Raw genomic sequence first — 24822 nt, forward strand, 5'->3', positions numbered from 1 at the left:
AGTCACTGTGCTCATAGGGCTCAGTTTTCCTTATTGGCAGATGCCTCTGTTCGACATCAGTGACGAACGTTGCCTTTCCAGTCAGTGAGGGAAAGATGAGGGACTGTGGTGTCCATCACCACTTCACTCCTCTGCAGGCCTTGCAGAGCCTGAATCCACAGAGAGGAAAAAAAAAAATCAAAACGGGAAAAAACACCGCCAGCAGGCAACAGGATGCACATGGCCCTGAGAAGGATGGCTGGTTGGATCCAGGAAATGGAGAGAGAAGCAGAGGAAGGAGAGATTTTGGATCACAGCTGTGTTCAGATTGAAAAATTCCTGTTTTGAAGCACAGAGAGACATTTTGTTGTTCTTTCCCCGGACCATAAAGAGGCGGAAGAGCGCAGTTTGCCACAGCAAGGGTTAAGTGCGGTTGTGGCGGTGACAGCTGTGCAATCAGCACTTCAGCTTTCTTCAGACCTCATCTTGTTTTCATGGCTAAGAGACCATAAGAGTGAAAATTAAATCAAGTTCTCTCTTGTCAATTTGTTTTATTTCCATAATTTATCTTTTGGTGATGCAGTATTTTTGTGATTTCTCAGATCGTTTCACTTCAGAGGAAACCAAACTTTCTTTTTCATTTCTAGTGTAGGGAAGATTTGTGAGTCATGTTGCATGCAATGCATTCATCAAACCAGCCATCATCCATAGTCATACAATAGCTGTGACAGGCCAGGGAGCTGATAAAAAGAAACCTGTGGAGTTTGCTCTGTGGCAGCTCATTAACACCAGGTCCAGGAAGTCCACTGTATGGGCTGAATAATATTACTAATAGTTTAACAAATCATTGTTACTCTGTTAGTTATTGAGACTTTCTGGAGGCCAACATTGTGAGCTAAAGGTTTATATAAACCTAAGACATTTTTAATTCCACTTCCTCAAGTTTCCATTGTGCAAATATAAAGACACATTCAAATTTGGACACCACTTCTTCCCTTTTATAAATTCTCTTGTATTCTTTGTTTAACGTTGTGTTCCTGTTGCGTCCCTTTCATTTGTAAAACACTTCATAACAGACCTTTTGATTTGAGGTGGTTTGATCACTTCATATAGTTACCTTAAAGCTGTATTTTTCAGGTTGTGGGCAGAACAATGAGCTGACAAATGCATAGCTATCACCACTTCCCTGCTTATAGAGCGTTTTATGGCAAACAATTGCCTACTTACATATTCGAGAGACACAGAGCAACATTAGCATTCATTTGAATTCAAGTTTCTGACTACCTGATGAACGTTAGTCATCAAGTATCTACTCGTTTTTGCTCTGTTTTGTTCTCCACCGCCTGTCTGTCTGCTGTGTGCAGTGCAGTGGGTTCAGAGGTTATTTTATTGGAAATGGGTGAGGGGTTTCGGAGAGCATGTCAGAATTAACCACACAGCAAATGTGCCAAATAAAGATCTAAAAGAGGCTGAAAAGATAATGCATATAGAGCAGCAGAAGTGAGTGTTAACGTAATTGTTTGTGAATATCAAACATATTGATTACCAGTAATGCAGTTTTGGGTAATTAATTAGGGAAAAGGAGTTAAGCACAGTGTGGCAAAGTCACAATGGCAACAGTGTGTTTTTTGTTACCTGTTTGTTGTGTAGTGGTTATACAGTACCGTCATAGCAACAAGTAACAATAAGAGTAGAAAGACAGGTGATAGTGGCAGTAGACATAAGGTACGAAGTTATAATACAAAGCAATAATAGTAGTAGCAGTACACTGTTACCTGTAGGGCATTTACTGCAGTTTTATTGTCTTTGTGTTGTGAGGCTGATAGATGATATCTTTGGGATGTTCAAATGACATAATATGTGAGGATTGGACAAAATCCTTTTTCTGGTTCTTCAAAGGGTCTTTCTTCAGCTCAAAAGAAGAAAGTACCCTCTTATGTAATCAGTTTTGTGTAAAGTCGTTGATTGATTGTCATATGTGAACGTCTCTGAAGCAGTAACGTGGCAGAAAGAATCTAAGTACTGGTACTGTACCTAAGCACAAATATTTTGGCACTTAACTTGAATATTTCCATTTTCTGCTTCTTCATACTTCTACTCCACCACATTTCAGGGGGAAATATTGTACTTTTTACTCCATTAAATTTAACTGACAGCTGTAGTTATCACTTACTTTACCAAAGATTTCACCTACAAAACATATAAAATATGGCTTGTTGTTATAGAATAAAGTACCCGTATATAAAGTTGTTTTGCTGATAATAATTAAGTACTTTAAGTAACAAGTTGAATGAAAGATCTTTACTTGTATATCTTATTTCACCTGTTTTACACAACAACGGGAAACAGCTGACTGAGGCAGGAACAATCTACACAGTAAAGGAGACTATGGAGAATAGTGTGGATTTGCGATTAGAATATGAAATGCTGAGTTAAACTTATCACACTAAAGTCATGTTTTAGGGAAATTGGGTTTTTTACTGACCTAAGGAGGAGTATGTATTCTACAAATACCCCAAAAATTACACATGGCAAGTTTTAAACCTCATTCAGATAGCTACTTTTTTTTTGTTATTCTTTTTTTTTTGTTAGTTTGAGGCCAAAAGCATCAATTGAATATTTATTCACCATAAGTACCTGTATATTCCTGGCATTATGGTGAACCAGTAATTATATTATCATGTAGGGAGATATTAACATTGACAGTGGGAAAAAAAAGAACATTTTACAGATTTTACAGGGGGGACTGACTTCATGTCTTGAGAGCTTTTTGGAAGTTGCAAAAACTTAACCTCAGAGTTAAAGAGTTAGACAAACATAACAGCATAATTAATGGCAGTTCTCCACATGACGTCCACTAAGGACCGTAAAACCGTATTTGTTTTTATCATCCCAAAAGACTTCCGTGATGTGGAAGAAACAAAAGAAATGCCATGTTTACCTTGTCTCAGGGGTATTGTTAACCTATGATGGAGTATGATGCTGGTGGGATAGGCCCTGTGTGTACACTCTCTCCTCCTTTTCATTTGTCATGCACGTCCTGTGTGAATGTGGTCTACGTAACCGCAGCCGAGCCTTTAAAACCGGATCTGAGCGAGGCAGCGCGAGCAGCCCTGAGCCGCGCAGACCACACATCTGCACCGCCGCGCAAACTCTCTGCTCGTCTCTCGCTTTCTGTGGAGAGGATTACTTCATCATTTTGTCTAAAGGCCGAAGAGATATAAACTCAAACCATTCAACCTTTTTCTGGGCTCAATAATCGGCGGTTTATTGGGTTATTGTCTCCAAGCAACAATCACAGCTCGTCGAAAGCACGAGAGAGAAAATGTAAGTGGCAGCTTCTTTTAACATTTTCTTCATCATAGGTTAGATTAACAATTTTACGCGAGGCTTACCTGACTTCTCCTCTTTTGGTTGACTATCTCCACGTTAAAACATCCGACCGTTCATCAGCTCAAAATCGTGAAACTCTTGAAGTGACTCACCAAGATTTTGACTTGAGGACATGCTTGTAATGCTTCTTGAAATGTAGTGAACAATATCTAACCCCACTTTGTTTTAGGAAAAACAAGAACAAAAAGGAGTAAAGATTAAGTATGTGGGAGAATTCGGATTTTCAGCCAAACTTTCAAGGTGATGCTGTGGATGTAGGTAGCCTACTCTACTAGCAGGAGGTAAAAAACAAAAAGGGACAACAACAAAAAAGATTTTCAACTTGCATGCGAATATAAGCGTGGCAATGTACTCTGCATTTGTTTCAAGGTGGGACTCCAGAAAATCCACACAAGTGTAACTGTCTCTGATTTTCCGAATTATGTTGAGATTACTTTTCCTTTTTTTTAATTTTTATTTTTTTACGTATGATTTGCCTTGTTTGTGGTTATTGGGGGGAGAAAACTGTCCTTCAAAGGTATAAGGGGCCACATGGGAGTGTCTCTGGAGTCGTGACTGTCAGGAGCACTGGCATGACATGTTGGAAATGTGAGAATTTGAAGTTCCAGGGGTTACTTCGCTTTCCAAGTACATTCCACATGTTCTTCCAGAAGTGACACTGGTGAAATAAAAAGTTTGTTTTAGAGTAAAACATAACGGTAACGTCTCTGGAACACATAGGGAGGAAACAAAAAGAGGTTGTGACGCTTTGTATGGTGTGTATGCAAAAGTTAGTTACAGAGAAAGCACACAGTGATCTAAATACAATGACTACCCTTAGGCTTTGCTTTGTTGGCTATACATGAAACAGCAAGTATTCTTCTGTTGGCAATGTAAACGTGGTTTAACCTCTAAGGAATCATTTATTACATTTTGTTTTAAAGTGTTTGCAATTACAGATTTTATAGAACTGATGCACGTCCATGGTATCAATGAAAAACAATTACGCTGGTGTTTCATTTGGTGTGTTGCTCTTACACCTAGACCTATCACAGTTAAATTTGTTTGGGGTTTAAGACTAATAATAAGACTAAGAATATTTTTTTAAAGAAAAACAAAACAAAACCAAAATAATTGCGTTTGATCCCATGTTTTTTCATTTTTAAGCTCATTGCTTCACACTCTCAGTGACTTGTAAGGCCTCTCAATATACCTGAATGTATGTGAGCTCAATCAAAACACTCCAACATCATATTAATACAGTTCAATATTTAGCTTTCTGTCTGTCAAAAGGTTTTTGAGTTAGATAATGTTGCCCTAACTCATACTGGCATCTGTGATCTTTGTCTTCACCCAGGATAAACAACAGAGATCGCTGGAGGGTGTACAAGAGGGTGAGTGTGATGTTTTTCCTGGCTGTGGTGGCGCTGACTGTTGTCCAGAGAGGGAGCATCAGTATGGGGGCTCCTTTTGAATTCGAGAGGCAGGCTCGCATGGATGCCTCTGAGGGAGCGGAGCCTGGAGCTTCTTTGGAAGAGAAAACGGACTTGTACCAGGGGATGAAAGGCTTCTGGAAGGCTAGAAAACGCCTGCCAGTGCCTAAAGCCCGGGCCACCACACAGCAGCCCAGAATCACTGAGGACAACAGCCCCAAAACCTGGGATGTAACCAGCTCCAACTGTACAGCCAACCTCAACTTCACAAGTCAGGACTGGTTCAGGAGCCTGGAGGAAAATTTCAAGCAGTTCATGCTTTATCGACACTGCCGATACTTTCCTATGCTCTTCAACCACCCAGAGAAGTGCACAGGGGACATATATTTGCTCATGGTAATAAAATCTGTGGCCACCCAGCATGACCGCAGGGAGGTTATCCGAAAAACCTGGGGCAAAGAGCAGGTGGTTGAAGGCAAGAGGATAAAGACCCTCTTCCTTCTTGGCAAACCCTCCAATGAGGCAGAGAGAGCAAACCATCAGAAGCTAGTGGAGTACGAGGACTACATCTACAGGGACATCCTCCAGTGGGACTTCCTGGATAGCTTCTTCAACCTCACGCTTAAGGAGACTCACTTCCTCAAGTGGTTCCACGCTTACTGCCCCGGTGTACGCTACGTCTTCAAGGGGGACGATGACGTCTTCGTCAGCGTGGAGAACATCTTTGAGTTTCTGGAAAGCAGCAACCATGCAAAGAACTTGTTTGTGGGGGATGTGATTTTCAAGGCTAAGCCCATTCGTAAAAAGGAAAACAAATACTACATCCCCCAGGCTCTGTATAATAAGACACTCTACCCTCCATATGCAGGTGGAGGGGGTTTTCTGATGGATGGGACCCTGGCAAGAAGGCTTCACTGGGTGGCAGACACCCTGGAGCTCTACCCCATCGATGACGTCTTCTTGGGCATGTGTCTGGAGGTGCTTCAGGTCACTCCTATAAAACACAACGCCTTTAAGACGTTTGGCTTGGTGAAAAATAAGAGCAGTAAGTTGAACAGAGAACCCTGTTTCTTTAAGAGCATGATTGTGGTACACAAGCTGCTCCCGTCGGACCTCATGCACATGTGGCATCTGGTCAACAGTGACCTGGTCTGCTCGCAGAAAGTGGAGATCCTATAGCTTGATAGGGACACCAGGTAAGGACAGCACCAACAAGCTGAGCTGCACCTCGGTGGATACTAGTATGATGCTTGAGAGTCGAAGGCAAACTTCCCAGGAAACTCTCCTTTATGTGGAGAGTGGACAATATTTGAAGTTGCTGTTTCTGTGCAGTAATGCTCATGAGTTTTTAAAGGCTGACTTAGAATTGTGTATTTATATTGGCATTTTGAAGGACTTACACTGTCAGCATGCAGATTCAGAGACCAAAGCTGAGCTGCTGCACCAATAGGTGCACTAAGGAGGGCAGTGACTCGCTCTACAATTACAGGCTGTTGATTCTGGTGCATAATGTTCTGTTGTGGGTCCTGGCGCAAACTTCTTGATCAGTCTCCACCCTGTCACACACCCTAAACCCCCCCCCCCCCCCCCCCTCCGTGGCCAACATCTATTTGTCTTCTCGCCATCACCAAATGGCAAGTCTGCAAGTTTGGCAACTTGCTGCCACCAAATCACCAATGATAGTGAACCTATTAATGTGAATATGCTTAAAACAATTAAGGTAAAATTTATTGCAAGGACAAGTGGTAAACACAACCATGAATATGTTCAATTAGCTGTAGCATATTGTGCTTTCAGATAGGTCAGAGGGAAATACTGTTTGGTTTAGTTTGATCTTGAAAACATAAGGGCATTTAGTATTAGTGGGTGCCCAGGAGGCTTGGGTTAGAAAGCCATGCTGTGCAGCCTGTAGTTATGCTAGCATTCTGGGTCTGTACTAACACCCGGGCCACACCGCCTACCTGAGCAGCACATGTGCATCGCAGAACCTCTTGCTTTTCATGTCGGCATCCCATGTTAATAGGTTAGAGGAGCCACACAGCCCGCGTGAGCAGCACGGCTTAAGCACGGCTCAGACGAGGCTGCAGGGGGTGTGTCATCCAGAGATCTGGCGTATCATCTACAGATTCGGCGTGTCGCCTATTTTTTCCGCGTAATGTGCGCGGTTCTCAGCTAAAATAGTGAAAATTATCAGTTGATAGTCATATTGACATCATACTAGCAACATTGCAGCTTTCACAACAGTTTCATTGTCTATACTTCCTGTATCTGTTTCAAATTAAAAGCCCTATGGACAGAATCCCTTAATTTTTTAACAAGGCCTTTACTGATGGCCATTGTCAAAGGCAAACTCAATGTAGAAAGATAGGGCTGGCAGCAGCAACGGCACACACATGCCAGCCGCAGCAGTTCAGCAAGGTAGCTGTAGGTGGTGTGGCCGGGGCGCAAATGTTACATATTGCCTTCACCTGGACCAGTATGGCATGCTGCAGTAGCTTCAAATGGCCTCAAGTAAGAGAAAGAAACAACTCTCTCTACCTCAGCGATTCGGTCAAAACAATGTCATCATTAGTCACCTTTTCTACTGTAAGTGTAACTATGATACCATTATCTACATATGCAGTACATGTTCCTAAACTTTTTGTATCGTAGAGGTCCTTGCACTCATTTGTTTTGGAATGTGACTGACTTGATGTGGACGTCTACTACTCCTATACTACTGGAAACTTTAAAGAAATGCCTAAACTTGTTGTCTGTGGATTTGAATGTGCTGATATACTTGACATGAATTTGGTAGAGGGTTTACAATGACACTGTGAACTATTGCTAACTGTTGCTGGTACGAGTATCTGACATGTTAATTTAATTGTCCCCCAATAAAAGGGGGCAACTGTGGGGTTCTTCTATTTAATTTAAAGCATCAGATGAGGATATTAATGGAATGTTCAATGATTATAGAGCTTAATGCTGTTGGTGTAGTGGGTGATGATTATGTCAAGGTGATGTACATATATGTAAAAATCCAAATGTACATAGAATGTAATTTGTAAATAAACGTCTTGACAATACAGTTGTCTTTGAGAATCTGTCCTAGATTGGCTGTTTTTGTGTTTGGCCCTATCAGTGTCACACATCTATGTGAAAATCCATATGAAGTCACCCAACAATAGTGTCCAGTGTTGTATACACGTGGGTATCAGTTACACAACTAAACAGTTCAGAAAACGCATGTGCTCAAACAGCCATGAAAGTAATAATGGTGAACCATTTTATAGATGCTAAGCCACTTAACTCAAAAGCGCCTGCTGTTGCCGTGATGATATGTCAAAGGACTGTCACTTGTGTTATTCATACACAGTTTGAACATCAAAGACTGCGGCATCGCAATGTTTAGAGAACATCCATTTTGGCACAAGAAAGAATCTCAAAGAAATATGACACAACTTTCTCCAATATTTTTTTGGTATTTGGTATGGAAAATGTTCCCACAGTCTATTTTGTGTTCATTTTCAGAAAGCAATGCACATGCTCCAGACTCGGTGTGACATTTCACACTGTTTATGTTAAGTGTCCCTGTCAAATATTGTGTGTCTTTTCACCAGAGCAGAACTGCTGCCACTGATACTGCCAGGTAACAGTGAAGATATTGTTTAGAGCTTTAAGTTGGTCCAAAAAGACAAAGAGGGCATCGCAGAACAAAAGAAACTACCTTCCTGTTGTTCTTCACAGTCTTTTTCAGGACAAAGACAAAAAAGCCATACAGAAACTGGATCTTCTCTATATTGTGTTTCATGAGGGATGCACTCGCCAATACAGAGACATAGTTTAAGAGGGTTTGTCTCTTTCAACTGTCCTCTTTGTTAAACACAATGTACAAGTGATATGGAATCAAACTTAAAAAGAAAATAAGCTGAATTCATCAGGGTGGTTTATTCGCTATGACCTGACAATGTACCCATTGTTTACAATGATCAAGCTTCTACTGAACATCGCAGCGACTGTTAAACAAAAAAGAACAACGGAAAGAAGCAATAGTGTCCCTGAAGATATTTGATTAGCAGCTGTAAGGCCAATCGATCAAATTTCTTCTGTTGTTGCAGATGCTGGCAACATGGGGGTGTGAATGGGGGGTGACAAGTAACGTTTTGGTGGAAGTGAATTCTTCCCCAACAGCTCAGTGTTCAAAGAAACGTAAGCTACACAAATGTGTTCCTGTGTGATAAGGAACCAAATTTTACTTTCATTTTGAAATTAGGTTGCAACTCGTGGCCGCGAGACAACAGATATTCTGTAATACGAATGTCAGAAAACAGTGAGCGTAGTTCAACTCAAAGTTGTAGAAGTGGTTAGAAGGTACAACTTGTGACTCAAACTTTACCAAACAATGTACGTACTCACTGCTCTTCAGGTAAAAAAGAGACATGGCTATAAAGTGATTCTCAGTATAATCCTTTTTTTGAGATGTCTTTATGATAAAAAATAAATGTGAAAAGACTCACTGTCTGTAATTTATTTTGAAAGTTCTGTACTTTAAGCAATTCCTGAGTGATGCACGAACATCAGGATGCACTAAGTTTTAACAGTCAGGGCTGTATGTTAAAAACGATTAAAAAAAGACGAGTCATGTCTCAACCACTTCCTCAAAGCTCTGCCTGGAACCTCCGCAAGTAGAGAGGAACCTAAAGCCCACAGCCAAAAGATCAGCCAGTAAAGGAGCGTTACAATAAAAGGTAAGGAGACATCATTGTTGCTCTGCTGTCAAGTAACAGGTGAATTTAGATTTTTTTTCCAGCTAAGGTGACTGAAAACAAAACAGTGGCTTTGTGGCTGCAATAACTGACTTGTCAACCACCAGCCAAACCTGCCTATCATCTAGTGTAAATCTCCCACTCCAGTGATATTTGACTGTATGTGAGTACACACCCAGCTTTCCAACCTGCCTGCAGACCAGGAGCCGCATATTTGTTGACACTAATTGGAGGAAGCTTCTGATGTCTGCATGGTGAATGGGTCGGCTGGAAGGGGCTGCAAGCTTTCACACTAGCCCTCTATTTTCTTCAAAGGCCTCTGGAGCACCATCATTGGCATGGCTAAAGATGTGAGTGTTGTTGCTTGGGCTAAAATTAAAAAGAACATTCCTCAACCTACAGGCTGCTGACTGTATACTGTACTCTCTATCAGCTCAGGCATCACAGAACATCTCAGACAGCATGCAGTGCCAGTACTACAGATCATGCATACTGTAGATTACATTACTGCTGATCATTTAAGTGTCCCAGATCATCAAATCTGATTTTACATCCAATAGTATAGTGCAGTTCAGTGGATGGGTTACACAAATATACAACGTTTTTTGTCCTGCACAGAAACAAATGGCACCAGATTGCTGCCTGGAGGATAGGACAAAATGTTCTTTGGAAAAAAACAAAGGCTAAGCAGAAGCTGAGATAATTTATAACAAATGAATAAGGTTGTGTCCAATACGGTATAATGCTGGAAAAAAAAAACACTGCCGTAGTAAAAACAATAGTTTGAAATTTTGGGAAATACACCTGTTCACTTTCTTGCAGAGAGTAGGTTGAGGAGATCGATACCACTCTCACATCTGTACGCTAAATATAAAGTCACAGCCAGCAGCCGCTTAGTTTAGCTTAGCTTAGAAATGTGACTGTTTCGAGGCTGGACAAAAAAACAAGACATGAATTATTAACTCAGACATGTTAATTTCATGTAACTTCCTCTAACCGAAACTGTTCAGTCATCACAGCTCGTGGGCTATGGATGAAAACTGAGATCTTATCACAGGTGGTGACATTATGCAAACACAAACATGTTATTTTCATCTGCAAACCACGTCCAGACTTGTAATGTTGTTTTAGATTAACCTAATAGTAGAAAATAAGTTTATATAAAAAGGTCTTAAAGATCCCTTTGATTTCAGCTCGAACATGAACCTTTGGTCTCCAAGTGATTTATGATACTGTTGGTGTAAGAGCAGCAATAAAGATTTACGGCATTGTTCTCCGGAACTGATGAAACCAAGCCAAGTATGTCCTTCTCTATTGAGTACATCCAGGAAATGTCAAGAACATAAATTCTTATTCGTATGTCCAGTCATCAGACAAGGAGAGTGTAATCCCTGACTCCCCATGTCACACTGGAAAAGAGGCCAAGGCAATGCGACTTCATAGTACATCTGTGCTATAGGACACCATGTACTTGACAAAGATCCATTGTGAAGAGGACTCTGGGCAGTATACTCCCATTTAAAGAGGGCCCTATTTAGACCAGCCACTAAACAAATGACATAAAGTATCTGTCTCTGGCCTCTCTCCTCTTCACAATGCCCAATTGACTCAGCGTCACGCTTTATAAAAAGTAACATGGAAACTGAATAGTAACAGCCTACCTCACCTACCTGAATCAGATAATTTTCTCCCACAGCTTCCTATATGATGGATGCTATGCTTCCATAGAGCTTCTTCCTTACATCATCACTTTGCTATACATTACTGGTTGCATGTGCATTTGATCACTGAAGCTCGTGTGAACACTCTACTGTATCCATGTGGATGATACAAGGAAAATAAAAAAGAAGAACACAGCAGGAAAGCACTCAAAGACATAGAAAAGAAAGCACACAGGTCATTCTAGACGGCTGACATAACGCCACAGAGAAAAGCTTGCATGACCTCTGTCACCGTTCAAGGCAGGGGGGCAACAAATCTCTAAATGGAGGTATTCAGTGGTGCCATCATCAGTGCCTCCCGCCCAGGCACCTTCAGGAACAAAGATCCCTGTTCAGCTACCAGGGCCTTGGGATGACAGCATACTGCTGTCCCCTGTCTGGTCGTGTCACTGACAGGAGAGACGTGCCCAGCAGCTCAGGGTCACTGTTTATCAGAAATCACAAAACAGTTTAGGTGCAGGGGTGTCTCACAGTATACACATTTTACTGTAATTCTGTTCTGTATATAGATTGTATATATGTATCTTTGTTTCACATATGTGCCTGTACATAATGTTTGTTTGGTTTTTAGCTGTTAGTCTTTGTGTATCTTCGGCCAAGTCTTAGAGGCATCACTAAAGCACTGGAAGTTCTGCGAACACGACATAAAAATGATCGACTTTCTAAAGGCTCTCAATTTCCATTTAGTAGGAGGTTCAAGACATCCTCTTTACTTTTGCAGTTTGCATCTACAGGGTACGAATGAGCAGAGTTTATAATAAGTGAATAAAGTGCTCAAAAGGCCTGTGAGAGAGCCCGTTTTAGGCTTGATGATTTTGGAGTGCCACAACTTTTGAGGGCGGTTTAGGTTGAGAACATCGCAGTCACCCAGTTTCCCTGCTAGTTGTAGGATTTGAATAGCTCCAAAGCTCCACTAACAGATCTGCATTTCTACAGCCCTCAATTCAATACCAGTTTTGCAAATAGTCAGAATCAGACTACGCAGTATTTGCTTTGTAATGGTAGAATGACATGCAAGACTCCATAGCTGTCAATGCCCAATTTAGCATCACTTGCATAATACACTTATAACTACTGAGTATGGCCAGTCCACATTTAGAGAATACTGGCCATTGTCTGAAGTCTCGTTACACCAACAGGCTACCTGATGGAGACTGCCACCTAGTGGAAGAAAAGAGTTTATCAGCTATTTTCAGCTGAGTAAACAATGACGTAGCATTTTTTATGAAAGTAACAAATTCTAGATAAGGTTATGTGTAAGTTGCCACCGTTAATTCTAGACCCAATTACTTGCTTAGGCTTACAAATATGACCATCTTCCATCCACTCCAGAAGTTATGGGATTTAAAAATGTAGCCGATATATACACAGCAGGTTTTAAATAATCTGTTCATCGCAGTTGGGACACTTCTCTAAATACCTTTGAACATAATGCAATACAATGCACCATAAATCACAGCCTCCATAATTTCTAGATTGGAATCAACACCTGACAGTCTTACAGATTTTGACAAGCTTCACAAAGGTAGAATTTATTGCATTAGATGCAGTTAGCTGCATTAAATAAAGTGACAACTCAGTAAATGTACCATACTGTATTCAACAACTTAAACTAATGCATTATCAGTACTTGAAGCTTTTAGGGCCTGCTGATACTTATTCAATGCTTCAGATTAGCAAGGGTGCAATGAAGACAGACATTTAAAAATCACCACCTACAAGATTTTATTTTATCACGTGAAAATCTTGAGATTCTCAGATGGGAAAAAATTAGTCAATGCACTACAAATATTTTATGTTACATAGATAAGAGGTCTTTCATCCTCAGTGACACCGACTGTGTCCCATCAAACAAACATGACAGAACATCTTTGCCATATTCTTAACACCCAACTCTAGAGCACTGACTCAAATCTTCTATCAAAATATGCTTTGCACATTACAGTAAAACATGGCACCTAAAGCAAACTAAATGACCAACAAAATAAAAACAAAAAAAGAACATATGGATACAAGTGTACTTTTTTTTTTTTTTTTTTTACAAAAGGTAAAATGAAAATCATACAAACTGTTTAAATTTACACAATGTATCTGACGAAGACAAGCGTATTTTTCACAGCAAACTTGTTTGCCAGACCCATTCCATTTTACTCCTTCGGAAAAGCAAGTAAGCTAATGAGGGCGAGAGGTGCAGGTTTGCATTAGGGACATTCAGTACTAACACGTAGCACTTGAGCTGAGAAGGTCAAGAGTACCAGTCTGGCACAGAAGAGTGGGGAAGGTTTGAGGGGTCTAAATAAAGGGCTAAAATGCCCGTTAACAGTTAAATATATCAATGACGCTTTCTGGAATGTCCAAAAGCTCTGAAAAGTGATGAAACCAGAGTCCATTCAAAAAGTAAAACAGACTAAGGATTTAGTCATCAAACTTGATTTTCTTCCCCTGGGGTTTGGCTCCAAATCCACCACCACCACCTCTTCCACCTAAAATGAAAAACAAAAGGCAATTTAGTTTTGATTTTGTAAACAATGAAACCTCAGGACATTATTGCTTTTCCTCCACTTCACCAACTAAATGTTGGCAGCTGGCCAGACAATAGTCTGGTGACCCTCTAAGCCAACAACAAATTGAATTTACCTCCAAAACCACCACGTCCGCGACCACCTCCACGAGGGCCTCCCCTTCCTCTGCCACCACCGCGGCCGCCGAAGCCGCCCCCAAAGCCGCCTCCGAAACCGCCACGACCTCCTCTGCCACCCCCGCGGCCGCCAAATCCACCACCGCCTCGGCCTCCACGGAAGCCGCCTTCACCCTTGGGCTTGGCATAGTCCAGGGTCACCTTGCTGCCATCGATCTCGCCGTCATCCATGGCCTCCTTGGCTGCCTTGCAGTCATCCTCATTGTCAAAGTCCACAAAGCCAAAGCTGCGAGGGGAAGGAAGGCTTAGTTTTACCTCACTAAGTAACGTGGAAACAGAATCTCCAAAAATAGGAATTCCTACTAACATAGTGCCGTTTCCTGCAGCCCATATTCAGAAACAGTTATTTAACTGCTCTGCTCAGGAAGACTACTACTTCTTTTGGAGGTTGTTCAGTTTGTCTAAAACAGCTTGTTTCAGACAGAGGCTGAACTGAGGGGCTGCGGTAAAGGGCTAGTATAATAAACATTTTTTTAACTGAATCATGAAAAGCTTCTCTAGTGGAGTCCCAGCATAAAAATATAGAACTAAAATGAGCGTAATATGGGACCTTTAAAGTTCCAGTCACCAGTATTTGTGCTGATTGTTTCACACCAGACATGGGCAACTACCACTAAGGTATCTGCCTGTTTAACCGCGAGTTTGCTCTACTTCTCATGCGAATCCGTACACTGTCACTGCTGGACAGAGCGGTGCTCACGAGAAGAGTCAGCTGCCAGAGGGAATATTTACAACTATAAAAACTTACCCTTTTGATGACCCGGTGTCTCTGTCTGTGACTATCCTGGCTGCTGCGGCGCCCTCAAACGCATCCCTAAGGGTCTGATCTGTTGTGTCCTCAGAGAGACCCTTGACGAAGAGGGTTTTTGTTGGACCTGGTAGAAAAGAGAACCAATAATTAAAACTCTGGCTTTCAAGGCTCATTAAGATTTTATCCATCACAAAAGAAATGCTTCATCAAGCTTAAGACTCCTGCACAAACCAGATCAGGACTTGACTATCTTAGAATCATCACAGAGTTTCAGGAAGTCAAGTTTTCATCACTTCTGGCCATGCTGACAAACTGAGCACAATACTCACCTGGTAGCCCTGCTACCCCTCTATCTTTAAGTCTATGTGGGATAATATCCAAACACAGACCACTTCTCAGTTTCAATGGTTTTACCTGAGTTTCCTCTGCCGCCGTCTCCCCTGCCACCACTGTTCTGGCTGTACTCCAGGCGAATTGACCTGCCTTCAATGTCTGTGTTGTTGAGGTTTTCCAGGGCATCCTTAGCATCATCTGTGCTCTCAAACTCTACAAAAGCAAAACTAAGGAAAGAAGCATAACATTAGGAAAGGTTAAACACTTACGGACAAAATCTCAAGTGCTGGGAGACCGTGGTTTAGTGGTAGAATGAAGTCTTCACTCGTTTACTAATCCAGGTGTTACAATATCCTTTTCCCCCTCAAAAACTTGCCAGTGCAATATCCCTTACCGACTATTTTGTCAAATGATTCCTCAATTAGACATTTCTACTTGTTGCACAGCAGACATAGGCAACACCCATATGAGTGTAGGGTGAGCCTGTTCTAACTCTGCATTGGCTCTTCTTCTCGTGCGAATCCATGCAGAATCATGGGTAAGATTAAGAGGAGCTCATGAGAAGGTGTAGCAGCTTCATATCTAATGCTAAGTTTTAAGCATGAAAAATGACATGCCATAGAAAGATAGAAAATCAAGATACTTACCCTTTAGGTCTGCCATCTCTCTGTGGAATCCTTATAGAGACAGCCTTCTCAAATGTGGATTGTAGGACTTCCTCTGTGGCACTGAAGGCCAGATTATTCACTACCAGTGTTTTACTGGCTGCTCCTGCCCCTACATGGAGAGAAGGAAGAAATGAAACTGGTGAGACGAAATCAAAGATGCATTTCCTTTGATGTCCTGGACCTGATCAGTACTCTAATATCTTGAAGATCCATGAAGTAATATTAGTATATACTGGCCAGATACATATGCAGCTTCCCCTTTTATGTAAAATACATAGCAACGGTTACATATGAATATGTGTACAACATGGTATAGAGCTTAATAATAATTTAAAAATCTATATTATAAGTTATTAGAAGCAAATAATGCAAGTATATATCGAGTAACACCCATACTTCTGATTCCCTTCTATAAAATGTAGTAGCTATGATCACAGAGTAATTAACCATCGCACACTAGCACATAACCATTAGTCTCATACAAATACCAATGCTAGCTTCATAGCCTTACAAAATGTCCAAAGCGTTTACCTGAGGCCTTGCCCCCCTTCTGGCTCTTATCTCCAACATAGTCAACGATGATGGACCTCCCCTGTACGTCAGCTCCCTGAGCCTCTTCCAGCATCTTCTCTGCTTCAGCCTCAGATTTGAACTCGATGTAGGCAATGCTGTCAAAGGAGAAAAGAGATTACTTGTCTGGAAAAAGACGAGTATATTGCCAACCAAAATGCTAGTCAGCTGTATATGAATGGAAGGTAATACTAGGAAACAAACTGGATACATGTGTATGCTATGAAATGGATAAATAGTGGTGGACAACCATTTTTCCTCAACCATAGCCTATGGGTATGTCATTTTCCTACACTGTCTAGGAGTCTCATTCAAGGTTAGCTTGTAGTAGTGACAGAGCTTTCTTGTGTTCCTTGTATATTCTCCTAGCAGTGTCATCTGGACTACGAGGAAAAGCTAACAATTACTTCTCTATTAAGTGCTGGCTAGTTCTTACCCCCTGTTTGAACCGTTCTGGCCTGGAGGTAACCTGACGTCAACAGCATCTTCAAAGACTTCCTTCAGGTCATCAGGCGTCGCAGAGAAGGGAAGGTTTTTTACAAACAGTGTCCGTGCATCCCTCTCTGTGGGACAAATGGCAATGTCAGTATGGATATTGGGACCAGCTTCTTTTAAATATTCAGAATATTTTAAACTGCCAAAGCGTACTGCGTTCAGTAGTTTAACTTTCCAAGACATGCACATTCTGAGAAGATCTGCAGAGGCAAAACCTCCTTAGACTCCATAAAAAGCAAGAATGTAACAGCGATTGAGGATAGAACCGGCAGACTATAACATACACACCGGCACCGAAGACATAGCGCTGCCTTTATTTTTCCTCCGTACATACCACACATGAGTACTGAACAACAACATGTATGCCAAGAAATGGAGGGTGCGTGAAAATTTTCACCCAGGATGTAAAAAAAAAAAAATCTGTAAATGAACCAGTTCCATTTCTTTCTTTTAACTTTCCTAGACATACACGGGAGCCTGACTGAAGAGTCTTACCTTTCTTGCCCTCCTGTGAGCTGTCTTTGCTTCGGGCCCTGTCCAACTTCAACTCCTGACCCATGACCTTCTTGCCGCTGAGCTCCAGTGCCTTCTGCATGTCCTCCTCAGATGCAAAGTCCACATAGCCAAATTTCCTGTCGGGACAAGTCATGCATGAACCATTAGACACTCCTGCTTCAAGACAGAAATAAACACCAACAACTTGCTTAAAAACAGGACTTCAAAAGGACTGTCTTGTCGGCACCTACTGATCAATTTTACTGTTTTGGGGGCATTCAATATGAAGAAACTCCAACACCACAATGGTATCTGATTTACAATGACAAAACTTGACATGTAACTAGCCTACTTTACACTTTATTTGGACTAACAATTAAGCCAGAGTATTAGAAATCGTAACAGATAAAATATATGGAGCTAACTTTCTTGGATAACATTCAGTGGTAACTGATGCCATTTCTGTCCACCCCATTCACACCATGTGAATGTGCATTACGAAGTACTAACCAACAGTATGCACTAAAATATTTTTTAAATGCATTTTATGTTACTAAATTGATTGCTTACTTGGATCCACCTAACCGGACATCAGCGACCTCAAGGCTGTTCTTGGTGAAGAATTTCCTCAGGGATTCTTTGATTTCATCAAAGTCTTTGTTGGAGTTCAAGTTTCCAACAAACAGACAGAACCCTGGAACATGGGAGAGTACATTTCCATTGAGTTTCACTTTTTCTGCAAAAATGTATTAATTGTATTAATTATGCCAGAGAGATTCAGAATAATAAAGGTGACATCACACATCAGTATTAAGTCCCTTGTTGATCATCATGATAAAATGTTGAAATTTAATTGATGGTCAGTGCATTTATTCCTACCTTCGCCTTCTGACTTTGCCTTCTTGGCAGGAGGTGTGTCCTTCTTGCTCTCTGCCTTCCTCTTTACAGGAGCTGGAGCTTCTGTAGAGACAGTGTTGCATAATCTTAAATTTACAGACATCAATTCACCAAGACAGAGGAAGAAAGTCTGGAACAGGTACATGGTGTTTAACTGTACAAAAGGCTTAAATGTGATTAACAGGTTTCAGTTATCACTATTGATTTCATGTAGGAAAACACTATTACGTGTTTAAAATGTGGTCATGCTTTGAATTTGTCTAATGTCCATTTGTCATTTAGAAGATATTTGCTTTCTATATATATATATATTTTTTTTTTTGGAATTTTCTGGTGGAGTCAGTCATGCAACAGTGTGGGCCAGTGAATATATTACCAATGCAGAGGAAGCAGAAACAGGGTAATAATTGTCTCTTTACTCTGTTTCCCTTTGTCTTCATCAGGTCTTCTCTATCAGTACAGTAACTTTTCCACCACAGCCACATTTTTGCAGGATTAGTGCCTTTTTTCATTATTCTAAAATGAAATTTTAAATGTGCAGCAAAAGTCGGACTTGTTTTCACATGTGTACCACATTTAATTTTTCCATCAACAAAACTCACCCTCTTCCTCCTCCTCCTCATCGTCGTCGTCTTCGTCGTCGTCGTCTTCATCATCATCCCCAGACTCTTCCTTGGCCTTAACCATACCTGCTTTCTTTGCCTTTGCGGCTGCTGGAGCAGGAGTGGTGTCCATCTCCTCTTCAGAGTCTGAGGAACAACAAACATTAAAAGTTATAGCAGTCATTTTGACCAAACTCCACCACTGACCAGCTGTCATTAACCTGTATCAGACACAAAAAAAAGGTGACATCATACAAAATCAGTATTAAGTCCCTTGTTGATCATCATATACTCTGGACTGTAGCTCACAAGTCAGCAACTCCACACTGACCTATTATCACAAATATGAGAAGAAATCAAAAAGAAGAAACGCAATCAAAAGGTTTGGTCTAACCATCTTCATCGTCGTCAGACTCCTCTTTGGCCTGGGCCTTTGCAGCTTTTTTGGCAGCTGGTTTAGCTGGAGTAGCCTTCTTGGGAGGTGGGGCCTCTTCTTCTGAATCACCATCGTCGTCGTCATCCTCCTCCTCGGAGGACTCCTTTGCAGCCTTCACTGGAGGCTTGGCAGCAGATTTAGCAGCAGGCTTGGCTGCTTTCTTGGGTGGTGGGGCCTCTTCTTCAGACTCATCTAGACAATACACACATGAGAATCATGAATTTCAACAAAAAGCATGTGTTAATTTTGAGAAAATCTGCAGAGGCTAAACATCTTTAGACTCCATCAAAAGCCATAAAGGGTAAGAATGTAACAGCGATTGAGGATAGAACCGGCAGACTATAACACACACCGGCACCGAAGACATAGCGCTGCCTTTACTTTTCCTCCGTACATACCACACATGAGTACTGAACAACAACATGTATGCCAAGAAATGGAGGGTGGACAGAAATTCTTATAATGCAAGACTGTATGACAATTATTTCATTCCATTGTATGACCAATTGTTGACTTATAGCAACTAGGCTAGAAAATAATCCGTAAAACTAGCTTTACAAAAAATGCAATGCTGTAGGACTTACCGTCATCATCGTCGTCATCATCATCCGACTCCTCGGCCTTTGCAGGGGCTGCCTTGGCTGGTGTGGGTTTAGCTGCTTTTGCAGGGGTCTTTTTTGGTGGAGGGGCTTCCTCTTCTGATTCCTCCTCTGTAGGTTGATATATATCACAATATTTCACTCAATTAGAAGACAGGGATAAATCCACATTTGTGATGAGCGTGGATGAGTCAGCATATGTTATCCAACCTGACTTTGCATTTTTTCTAAAGGATTTATGATCTTGCTTTACAATGTTACAGCTAAAGTCTTTTCACTGCCTGTGCACCCATCGTGTCTGACCAATGGCCAATCCATTCCATGTATTTTGACTATCCACCCAAAAATGTTTTATTTTCAGTGTAAATAGACCGTCCTTACCACAGGCCTGCTCATGAATGCAATTTTCAGCTGATTCAAGTGACACACACAAGGAAGATCACATCCAACTAACTTAAGTTTGTCGAATTTCCTTGCTTACCAGAATCATCATTGTCATCATCTTCACTTTCTGCTTTTTTGGCAGCGCCATTTTTTATGGCTGGGGTGGCTTTGGCTGGTGTGGCTTTCTTCACCACTTTAGGTGGAGGAGTCTGCAATTAAAAAGACAAAAAAACATGTAAAATTTTCCTTTTTAATTACTTTAAATGTACAGAAATACCCAGTAATACTTCAAGACTGACAAACTCAAGTGTACTGTACCTCTTCTTCATCACTGCTGTCCTCTTCACTAGATTCCTCCTCCACTTCTTTGGGTGGTGGAGGGGCTTTTTTCTTCTGAGTTGCTTGCTTGTTTGCTGCCTGTGAGAAGAGGGGTGAAATGCAAATTAATTAAAATTATTATTATTTTTTTAAGTTTTTGCTTACACTGGCGGGCGCACAGGTGTAGCTACAGAATACAATCCAGGGGTATGGTACTCCAGCCATCCTGCTTCAGCATGTTAGCCGACAATGGGGTTTACACCATGAGGTAGTTGAAAGTTAACTAGAACCCCCCCACACACACACACCTGTACCAAATCTGATGATTTAATCAATATAACCATTATGTGCGCGGGTTAAACAAACCACGTTTAGTAATGGCCGTCTGTCTGGGCGATAACCTGGTTCCTCGGTTTAGGTGTTTCACCTCGTGTGTCACTTAGAGCAGGCGCACAACCCACGTGGAGCTCAGGAGGTCGGGCTGTTAGCATGTTGGCTAGTTTTACCGTCTGCAGACAGGCTTTTAAACGCATGCTGAGCAGCTATAAGAAAGATGGTTGCGGAAAAATGAGCATTAAGCTCTTGATTCAATCCGCCATTATTCTAAAAACTCGAAGAAAATAAGCATCCGCTCTGCATTTGGACGGTTAACGTTAAACATCGTGCTGATGTTAACAGTTAACGTTACATGTTAGATAGCATACATTGCACGTCTTCCAATAATTGTCTATTAAATATTGGTATTAGTTGGCCAGTCTGAGACACGCCATTTAATTAATCCTCCCCTATCTGTATCTCTAAACCCCATGATTCTGACGAGAACGCGCATGAATGCCATCTTGAGTAACGTTAACGTAGTCGGTTAGCGTTAGCAGGCCAGAAAACCAACAGCAATGAACAAACATGGCCGACCTCAACAGAGAAGAAACGTTTAGCACGAGTGTAATTCCACCATTCGTTTTCGACCACGCAGGCTGTTATAGCAACGGTGTAGTTATTGAGCAGAAAGCATTAGCGGTGGGCCATGAGCAGACATTTACCTCCGTTGGCAGGTTCGTTTTTTTGTCACGAACACGGCAACTTCTTCTTCCGTTAAGGCCTCATGCGTAAACACAGCTTTATATCACAAACGCACACACTTGAACAATAACGAGAAAATGGACGCCATTTGGTCTTACCTTTGCTAATTTCACCATGGTGCTGTTGTGTGTTTCAATGAAACACAAGGAACTGGACGTTTGGAGAGAAGTAACGAAATAGCTAATGCACACACGTGGCTCAGCCTACTCGGTGGGACATTGGACAGGAAAGACGGAGAAACCGAAGAACCTCTAGTTACTCTCTTGCTCTGCGCGTTCACGGCAGCCCGCCCACATGACTGTTTCCACCAATCACAAGTTGGAATCTTTGCATCGTGCCCGCGCTACGCCCACATCGAGACATGATGTGAAATGTATAACGCCACAGAAACAAACGATTTTTTGTTAACGGTACTTATAAGTAAATACATGAAATAAATCAATACTCACGTGGTATTTAGTAAGTGTCATTGTCAAAGCTTAAACTAATGCTATGAAGTAATGTTTTGCTTCTGAAGACAGTAGTACGGCATACTGGATTTAAAAAAGAGGTTCTAAAAGTTATTTCCACATGGCCATTTAACTTTAAATAAGAGAAACAGGCCTATAAATTGTCGACAATTTCATAAACGCTACACTGACGTTTGTTGTATGGCCGCTCCGTACAACAAGTCTTTATGTCCCATGCAGCTGTTTATGTCAAACACGTGGTTTGGGCCATTTGCCATCACCCATCAACCACATGTAGCCTACCATGCGCAACACTGCGCTACCAGCTGTATAGAGCAGTCACTGCATTTACTCAAGTATTTTACAAATCTGAGGCACTGCTCTACTACTTCCAGTGTATTTTGCTGTATACTTTTTCTCCACTAAATTTAAGAGGAAATTAATTCTTTACTACATTTATTTGGCATAAAGTTATTTTGCAGATTAAGAGTTTACATATCATCATAAAATATGATACATATAGGTTATTTAGGTTAGCCTAAACTACTTAACAGTATAAAGTAGGTAAAGCATTTCCACCTTGACCACCTACAACAATAAAATCTGCTTTTACCTGAATGCATCAGTAATAGAAGTTATGTAATATAAAAAATAACACTGTCAGGGGGCCTTTGTTCCTAACATGTACTTCTACTTTTGGTGGTTTAAGTGCATTTTGCTGATAATACTTCTGTATTTATACTTAATTCAAATTTGAACGCAGGACTTTTAATTTGGTAATAGTACTTTTACTCCAGCAAAATATCTTAATATGATCTTCCATCATTGTTAAGAACATTGCAAATGTGGACTACTTCCTCAGCAGATGCAGTTTGGCCAGTAGACATGGAATTGGAGATTTTCATATTTAATTTTTTTCTGAGCACTTTAAGGACTTGCCATGTAGAGTATGTCAGCTTAAATTGGTCCCTTTAGTAGCTGTCCTGGAGCTTTTGATCATATTACACAATCTTCCTTTGAAGCAGTTTGTGTGTGTGTGTGTGTGCAAGGTATACAGTATGTCTCCCAAGACTCAGTTGATTCCCAGGGGACACCACATTTGAGTAATTAACCCTCAACACCACACAGAGGCAGCATTGCATTTTACATCCCTCACTTATTTCACAGAGCACTGGGTAGAGGAAACTGTTCCGTTCCAGCGAACCAGCTTAATCGCTTTTTCATTATACATATATATATATATACATATATATATACCCATAACTTTATTAGTGAGAGGTAATATGACTATTTGTTTTGTTTTATTAGCCTCACTCATTAGGTTTCCCTTTTTTTTTTTTTTTTTTTTTTTTTTAGCTGTGAAGACATTTGAACTCTGTACTTTTTTTTGCATTAATCTTTTGGGGAAGATCACCTGTAACATTGTCTTTTTATAGTAGATTGTATGTACAACTTAACATAGATCATTTGTCACTGATCCTGATGATGTATTTTGAACTCTGGTGAATACCATCACAAGCTTCTATGTAGAAAACCTTAAAAACTGGCAGTCACCTTACCCATCAAGCAATATACATAGTAGCCCTGCATCACTTTTCAGTCCCTTTATCTCTGATTGTCCAGGGAAGAAAAACATGCACGAATATTATTGACTGAAAAGCTTTTGTTTCTCTCATATTTCTGTGTTTCCTGCAAATTTTGTTGCACGTCATTTCCCATCTTTGTTTCCCCCTATTTTCTGTCGTTTCTCAAACTCATTAACTACACAGTGACAGAAACAGTGCATCCATCCAGCTATATGGTCAACTTGTTTGACAGTCCTGCTCGTAATGTGACAAATATCCATATTCTTTGACAGGGTTTACTGTCAAAGGTTCTTCTCAGCACTGCATGCATGTATTGTACCATGCAATATGTATGTATGTTACAACTTGTGGTAAGATAAAACATTTCATTACAAGCACTTACAATGTTATATTTCAAAAAGTCAAGTTACCTGAATAACAACAATCCCTGTTTTATGGTAGATTGTTTGAGGTTAAAGGTGATAACAAAGGGAAGTTTGATCTGTTGTAGCAGGCAGTAGTGTAAAGTGTGATTTAGAAATAATTCAGATTTTACAGCAAGTGTTATTTTGAAACCATGTCGTCAACATCAGTTGTGTGTTTCAGCATTTAAGTCCTGTTTCAGTGTTTATTTGGTATAAAAATCGATCCCTGTTTTTGGTGTTTGGATTGTATTGCACCTGGCAATTTAACAATTTAACATCTGGTTTCTGAGCCCTGTCACCCGCATATGTTTAATTACTCTTCTCACTGTCTTTCAAATGCACTATGCTGAATTCACAGAATGAACAAGGCTATTTTTTTCTATTTTTCAGCCTGTCTGCACCTGTTATTCACTGCTGTTTTGCAGGGATGGATTAAATTGAGTGAATCCAACATAGAAAGTGCAGGGATGGAAATAGATGCATCCTGGGATTTTAGGTCAGAAGGGATTTCCTTTATCACAGGGAAATGCGCATTTATTTCTGGGCAACCACCCAAAACGGACCAGAGTAAGATTTAAACTCGGCGGTAAATTGTTGGTAAAAGCATACAGTGGTAAATCTTTGGTGATGTTTCTTAAAATGCCAATATCTTTTGCCAGTGTTTGCATCATTGCTAATGGAGAAAAAATTCCACTTGTCTGCTGAGTTATTTACTGCAGTAGCTTCTACAAATTCTCAACAGGGCCAACGTGTCACCACTTTCTTTCTCTTTCCTGGACTTGTATATGGATAATGGGCTATTTC

The 24822-nt window shown here is 40.8% G+C and overlaps 2 protein-coding genes and 3 non-coding genes across 6 annotated transcripts; 1 reads left to right on the forward strand and 4 right to left on the reverse strand.

Annotated features, from left to right (window-relative positions):
* The first annotated feature begins 3949 nt into the window (after nt 1-3949).
* On the forward strand, nt 3950-5963 carry b3gnt7 (UDP-GlcNAc:betaGal beta-1,3-N-acetylglucosaminyltransferase 7). Its single transcript, XM_070909413.1, has 2 exons — nt 3950-3960; nt 4709-5963. The coding sequence occupies exons 1-2, from the start codon at nt 3950-3952 to the stop codon at nt 5961-5963; spliced, it is 1266 nt and encodes a 421-aa protein (XP_070765514.1).
* Nucleotides 5964-12953: 6990 nt separating this feature from the next.
* ncl (nucleolin) lies at nt 12954-21801 on the reverse strand. 2 transcript variants are annotated; one of them, XM_070908680.1, is made up of 16 exons: nt 21678-21801; nt 20500-20598; nt 20279-20390; nt 19783-19908; nt 19157-19390; nt 18763-18909; nt 18143-18220; nt 17834-17957; nt 17264-17400; nt 16710-16836; nt 16235-16371; nt 15683-15806; nt 15117-15262; nt 14700-14826; nt 13903-14177; nt 12954-13727 (listed from the first exon to the last, which is right to left on the reverse strand). In XM_070908680.1, exons 1-16 carry the CDS (start codon nt 21693-21695, stop codon nt 13669-13671), a joined length of 2070 nt encoding a protein of 689 aa, XP_070764781.1. In that variant the 5' UTR covers nt 21696-21801; the 3' UTR covers nt 12954-13668. The 2 variants fall into 2 exon arrangements, with proteins under 2 accessions (XP_070764781.1, XP_070764780.1); XM_070908679.1 differs by having other exon boundaries at nt 12954-13736; nt 13891-14177; nt 15683-15812; nt 18143-18223.
* On the reverse strand, nt 15469-15602 carry LOC139288338 (small nucleolar RNA SNORA75). Its single transcript, XR_011597435.1, has one exon. It is a non-coding gene; the product is annotated as a small nucleolar RNA SNORA75 (small nucleolar RNA).
* On the reverse strand, nt 17008-17147 carry LOC139288347 (small nucleolar RNA SNORA57). Its single transcript, XR_011597444.1, has one exon. It is a non-coding gene; the product is annotated as a small nucleolar RNA SNORA57 (small nucleolar RNA).
* LOC139288346 (small nucleolar RNA SNORA57) lies at nt 19504-19641 on the reverse strand. The gene has a single exon (XR_011597443.1). It is a non-coding gene; the product is annotated as a small nucleolar RNA SNORA57 (small nucleolar RNA).
* Nucleotides 21802-24822: the final 3021 nt, after the last annotated feature.

The sequence above is a fragment of the Enoplosus armatus genome, chromosome 7, assembly GCF_043641665.1.
Source record: "Enoplosus armatus isolate fEnoArm2 chromosome 7, fEnoArm2.hap1, whole genome shotgun sequence".
Classification (NCBI taxonomy): domain Eukaryota; kingdom Metazoa; phylum Chordata; class Actinopteri; order Centrarchiformes; family Enoplosidae; genus Enoplosus; species Enoplosus armatus.